General features: G+C 37.2%; 1 protein-coding gene across 1 annotated transcript; it reads right to left on the reverse strand.

The window, feature by feature from the left end:
* Positions 1–275: 275 nt before the first annotated feature.
* On the reverse strand, positions 276–2,196 carry LOC142163336 (uncharacterized). The gene is made up of 2 exons (XM_075220610.1): positions 1,220–2,196; positions 276–327 (listed from the first exon to the last, which is right to left on the reverse strand). The coding sequence occupies exons 1-2, from the start codon at positions 2,194–2,196 to the stop codon at positions 276–278; spliced, it is 1,029 nt and encodes a 342-aa protein (XP_075076711.1).
* Between the last annotated feature and the right edge of the window lie 4,455 nt (positions 2,197–6,651).

Below are 6,651 nucleotides of genomic sequence, written 5' to 3' on the forward strand. Positions count from 1 at the left end.
TGGTAGAAACCTAACAATAGCAAATCTTTCTTCTCTATGTTTGTTAAAGAAAAAGATCAAACTTTTTCACTTTAGAGAACTCTTTTTTAAACATATACATAGCCTACTAAGTATAACAAAAAATGGGACCCCCACAAATATGAGACCTAAAGCGATTGCTTTAATTGTTTTTTGGAAGGCCGCCCCTGAAATGCCCCCACTCATCTCTCTTGGAAAAACAATGACTGAAAGAGACCACGATGTCCTTCACCTGTCACCATGGTCATTCCTCATCGCTATAAATTTTGATCATACACCCTCTTCCGGTCATCGTTAGGACGTGCTGACCTGCAAGTAGCAAATTTAAAATTTAGAATCGGTGAGGTTCTACGTATTATTTTAAGCGTACTTCATTCAAATTAATTTGATTATGGTTTGACAAGCGTGAAATTTAAAAAAGAACTTAAGATTTTTATAATTTACGGTCTTAAATATGTCAGAACATTTGTGTGATTATATATAATTTTAAAAATATATAATTAAAACATAATAAAACATTTGTGTATGTACAAAACTGCTAAAATGGAAGGTTTAAAGTCAATAAGTTTGTTTCCAAATATACATGTATGTCATTCTCTTTTAATAAGTTAGATCCAAATATACATGTATGTCATTCTCTTTTAAACGACACTAATAAAGAAATAGTGACATACAACCCGTTTTGATTTTCCTCCATATATAATCCGAACTAATATAATCCAAATTAAGTGCGGGGAATAATGTCTAAATTTTCCATCAACCGTATTAAATATGTTAACTTTACCTTCTAATATACTTTTTTTTTTTCATAAATTGGTCGTTGGTAAATGTCTTAATCATACTTGTCCTTAACATTAAGGATTTAAGTGTAGATTATATGTCAAATTACTTTGGGATAGAGGTCCAAATTTACACTTCTATATTTTACTAGTATGGACTAAAATTACCTTTCATTATATTTCAAGTTGTTTTGTTCAAATAAAAACAAATACAATAGTATAATTTACTAATGGTCAGTGTTTTAAAAGGCATTTTTGGGATTCGCTCGGGGCTCGCCCCTGGGCGGGGCACTTGCAAAATGCCCTGGGGCTCATTTATGAGGCTTAGTTTTGTGAGGCTTACGCCCCAAGCGCCAGACCGTGCAGCTAATGCATCCGCAATTGGCTTGATTACCAAAATCACCTCCCCAATCACCACGCACCACGCAACCGCAAGGTCCATTGCCAGGACAGCATATCCATGTGTAGGATCCTCCGGCGGCCACAGCGGCGACAATCCTAAGCAAAGTATCTGCACTGGCAACAATATCATGAACGATGTGGCAAGCATGTTCAACCGAACCCGAATTTTCTTGTTGATCACAAACGCCACAACTCTCCAACATGACAACAAAAATGCTAACGAATAAGCAATGCTGAATGCTCCAAACACAATGCAACTGAACAAAGGGTAGGTACAAAGCACCGACTTGTTCCCTAAAAGATCAGTTGAAAGGTAAGAACTTGCATGCATAAATGTGGGCAATTGCGTTTCGAAGGGCGAGAAGAACACGAAGAACGATTGTAGCAGAAGAATCGGAGAACAGGCTAAGCAAACAACAGCAACACCCCACGTTCGAAAAGGATTTTGTGTCTTGATCGATTCGTTGACCAAAAAAAGAAGGGTAATAAGAAAACCAGGCTCGAAGATTCCCAAAGAGAGAACCACGTGAACCTTACAAAGATCAGCCTGTTGATGAAGGGACAAAGATGGTAAAAAAGGGTAAAGATATCTCCGTCGAATAAAGGGTAAACGAAGCACTTCGTTTACACCCCAAAGAGAAGCGAAAAGGACGAGGAGCAATCTCACGGCCCAAAGAGAATTGAAATTCTGAAGATGAGGTAACTGACGTGATCGAATCCGAAGGTGGAAGATAAAAGCGAATGAAAACAGAGAAAGGAGAAGAATACCGAGAACAAAAATAATGGTGGAAAAATCAGAAGCGCCGTCTGCGATTAGAACAGCGGGAATGAGGACAGTGGGTTTTGAAGTTGGATCTGTTAATAATAATTCGAATTGGGAAGGAGAAGGAGCAGGGGATGAAAAGGGCGAAGCTGAAATTAAGCGTGAGAAAGAGGAGGAGGATGCCCCCAAGCCATTGGCATCAAACGGAGGAGACGAGAGGAGGAGCTTTCTCATCGGTGGATGATGGCGGAGGACGTTGAAGTCCCGGCCGCCTTGCCGGTGACGGAGGTGATGATGGAAATGAGATTATTTGGTTAATGAACAAGGAGGCTCGGAATAATTGCATAGTTTTTTGGGGGGAGAGAGAAGAGAGAGAGGGGAAGGGAAAGGGAAAGGTTGTGAATTTTCTCCCTCTTCTTCTTCTCCCAACCGACGGTAAAACAGGGTGTTTCGCAAATTAGAAGAGATTGCGTTTGAGAGAGAGAAACAGATGAAAGAGACAGAGAAAGTTGGTGGGTGGATTTTGTGATATTGCTCCGAATAGTCCGCTGTTGTGCGGTTGTCCTGATTTTAACTACTTTTGTTCTTTATAATTAGTACAAAATAGAACTCCATCTAGTACGAATTATACACAGTATATAACACTAATTAGCTGGAGTTTCCCTGAATTGATCAATATGATCAGGAATTTTTCAAAATAGGAGTGGTAGTTTGTTTGTTTGTTTGGGGGGGGGGGGTGGGGGATTTTTATTTTGATATTTACCAGAGCTGTTTTAGAATTTGTTGACTTGGTTGCCTGGTTTTCTTTTCCATTAACATATTCACCATTAAGCAAATAAAAAAGAAGTTGATGATTTAGGACCCGTTTGGCCATAGATTTTGTCAAAATTTATCTGGTTTTTTTTGACAAATACATGTTTGTTCATAAATTTTATCCATATTTTGGCAAATTTCCAAAACTCAGAGCTGGTTTTGGCCCGAAATATTACTATTATATTTTTTAAAAATTGCCCCAAACTTTTGTATTTTATAAAAGAACCACCATTTATTATTTGTAACAATGCTACTTCATCTTCTCGGTCATCGAATAGTTTATGTAGTTCATTATAAAAATGATAATTTTGTACCAAATTTATTTATGTTCAGGACTATGTTTTGCTATTGCAACCTATATAAGGGCTTTGAAGGGATAGGGCAAGAAAAGAAAACAAAGGGGGTCATTTTCTTTTAGGAACATGGCTCCTTCATTCACTTGCTCATGAACTCGCAGCTTCGCCAGGGAACTTTCATTCCCAGTAAAAGTCCTCGAGCAACTTGCCTAATACTAATAAATAAAGGGAAAGCCCAAAATTTAATATTAGTATAAGGAAGGCGCTAGCTAGCACCCAACCTATACAAGGGCTTTCCCCCTCCATTTGGTCGTGCTGCTATGATGTAACGTGCAGTCGTCCCAAGGCAACAAGGTGTATGGTATAGGACCCCCTATTTTATCTCCCTTAAAGTCCTTTATGGATTTCGAGTAGGGAATAGAGAAGTGGCTTATTCAGTGCTATATCACAATTCATTCTCGGACATAGCTGTTCATGAAAGGTGGCATGGGACATCTGTCAGCAGCGGGAGTCTTACATCCGAGCGAGAGGTCAGACCAATCCCATTCATCCTGGTCTGATCCGAACAGATCTTGTTGAATGAATTGATCCATTGTTGTATGCTCTACTTTTTAGTAAATTTCTTCATACTCGGACCCGCCGTACTTCCTTTGACTACTCCTGAGATATAGTGGAACCAGCTACTAGACCGAAAGGAAGGGGGTTTACCAACTGATCAATAAGTAGTTAAGGGGGGGAACTGGTCCTACTACAGAGCCAGGATCAAACTCTTCCTTTCCGGTTACATTAGCTTGGCCTTTTGGACAAGCAGATAGCACATGAACAAAAGTTTTTACATCCATGAGCTAAGGCACCACCCTTCTTTCCGACCCGGATTGGAAGAATTTTCTACATACTGAGGTTTTCGGTCTTCATGAGTAGTTCTTGTCGACGATCCCTTGAAAAAAGTCCTTTGTTGAGCCGGCTTTCGCCTTTGACAAAGGACTTTCCCATAATGAATGTTATTGATGAAGGTATTGTCGGGTATTTGTGATAGTTTTTAGAACTCGTGGGTATAAGTCATGTTTCATGTTCTATTAAAAAAAAGTGAAATACGTTTTGAAAACAGATGTCCAAACACATTTTCATCTTCAAATCAAACATCACCCAAATCAAGTTTTTCAAAAAAAAAATCGGAATCTACTGCGAAACGCTAGCTTAATTATTCCAAATGAATTGTCTAAGTGGATGACTGCTCCTCCACTCACTTATTAGCTTTTCTATGTAACAAAAAAATGCGAGTGATCACCCGTCATGACCGTAAGACATGATTTTTCGGTTACTTAAAAAATAAATGTTTCAAAGAAATAGAGTAATTTTTTAATTTAGTACATATTATTTCTTTATTAATTTGTTCCGAAAAGAAGAACATCTTTTATATTTGAATATAATTAAACTATAAACTTTTATTTTAATCCTTGATAATATGTTTTATAGCAATAAGTTCTTCAATCTCTCTTTCTTTGTTATTATTTATTCAATCAAACTACGAGGACACGTCTGAAGAGGAGGCGAGCGCCCTCTAAGTTGACCACCCTACTCACTAATGGACTATGAGGGAGGGGGGGGGGGGAAGGGGAAGGCGAACGGGAACCTCATAATTCCGGATTTTATGTATTAATGCTTCTAGATTAGTGTTGAGGGTGTGGTCGAAGATCTGACATATAAATTAAAATAAAGAAGTAATCTTACTGAGAAAAAATAGTTGTTGCCCTAAATAGCACATGCATGTATATACGCAATTAGGTACTCCATCCGTTTCAAATTAGATGAGGTGTTTTTCTTTTTAGTCTGTTCCAAAATAAATGACACATTTCTAAATTTGGAAATAATTCAACTTTAACTCTTCATTTTACCCTTAATGATAAGTTTTTATAACCACACAAATGTCATGGCCCCACAAAGCTTTTACCCTTTAAGCGTTTAAGACCACAAGTTTTAAAAGTCTTCTTTTTTCTTAAATTCTGTGCCGAGTCAAACTACCTCGTCTAAATTGAAATAGAAAGAGTAATAAAGAGTGAGTAGGGCATCATTCCCATGAGGATTTGTGATTAATTATCAATTAAATCAAGCAAATTCTAATTTATCAAGTCAAGAACAAGTTGAAGGTGATTTTTGTTTAGTTAATTCTACTAACTAGAGTTGCTAGTAAAAGAAGAACTAATTAACTAGCACACATGTCATGAAGATTTTAATTCAATAAAAAAAATATTTCAAGGTCATGGTTATGTGACTATCTTGTTGAATTCTACAGTCGACTCGACTTATTAATTTATCTGGGTTATTAACCTACAAGGACAATAATACTCGTAGAAATTTGATAACTTCTACTCGTCTATTGTCACGACCCAAAATTCTAACCTGTCGTGATGACGCCTATCGTGGTACTTGGGCAAGCCGACACCTTTCAAAACATACTTCGATATTTCATTAAAAGTTAAGTCAAAGCTTTTTCATAATAGAAACTTCATAAAAGAGTTGAACTCAAAAGAAAAATGTGAAAAAGATAGCGCGACATTGGGGTATCACTAAATCATAAACATCTAAAACCAGTCTAGAATCAGAGTTTACAATAGTCCACTAATGCCAAATCAGAAAGAAAGATAACAATGGAAGGAGAGACAAGGGTTGCGGACGCCGACAGCTACCTCATATGTCTCCGATAGCCAACTGCGCACGAACTCAACGACCTCCGTGACCGGTCTCACCTGAATCTGCACACAAGGTACATGGAGTAACGTGAGTACTTCCAACTTAGTAAATAACAGAAATAAATAAGGAACTGAATAGCAGTGACGAGCTATGCAAATACAGTTTATTTCAATAACTTTAATAAGGAACAATTATGCTTTCAAATTTAGTAGTTTAAGTCAATTCAGTTTGTGCTCAAGTAAACCAGATATTTGCACAACAAGGACAGGTAACAACTAGTGCAACTGTGATTACCCGAAAGGTCATCACTTATTTTAAAAGTAAATTATGTGTTCCGAGTCCTTAAAATCTCCTTTGATCTCACCTTGATTTGCGTGCATAGTTCGGGCATTTATCCGAAAAGCCCTTAAGTGAAAAATTTGAGAAAATGCTAATTTTGCCTTTAAAATTGAATTTAAGTTGACTTCGATCAACATTTTGGGTAAACGAACTTGGACCCATAATTTGACGGTCTCGGAGGGTACGTAGAAAAATATGGGACTTGGGCGTATGCCCAGAATTGAATTTCGAGGTCCTAAGCCCGAGAAATAAATTTTTGAAAGAAATTGTTTAACTAAAAGTTTAAGAGCTTTAGGAAATTTAAAGATGTTTGAATTTGATGGTATCGGACCCGTATTTTGATTCCGAAACCCAATACATGTTTAATATAGTATTTAAGTTGTGCCTGTAAAATTTGGTAAGAAACGGAATTCATATGATATGAATCGGACCCTCGGTTGTGAAAATGGAACTTTAAGAGTTCTTGAGATTTTTCTTTGATTTTGATGCTAAACTTGTAGTTCTAGGTGTTATTTTGGCAATTTGATCGCACTAACAAGTCCATATGATA

The sequence above is a fragment of the Nicotiana tabacum genome, chromosome 8, assembly GCF_000715075.1.
Source record: "Nicotiana tabacum cultivar K326 chromosome 8, ASM71507v2, whole genome shotgun sequence".
Taxonomy (NCBI): domain Eukaryota; kingdom Viridiplantae; phylum Streptophyta; class Magnoliopsida; order Solanales; family Solanaceae; genus Nicotiana; species Nicotiana tabacum.

Coding starts and splice junctions, on each gene's coding strand:
- LOC142163336 (XM_075220610.1), bottom strand. CDS start 2,196: ATGAGAAAGCTCCTCCTCTCGTCTCCTCCGTTTGATGCCAATGGCTTG. Junction 328..1,219: donor ATGGACCTTGCGGTTGCGTG/GTGCGTGGTGAT, acceptor TGCTACTTGCAG/GTCAGCACGTCCTAACGATG.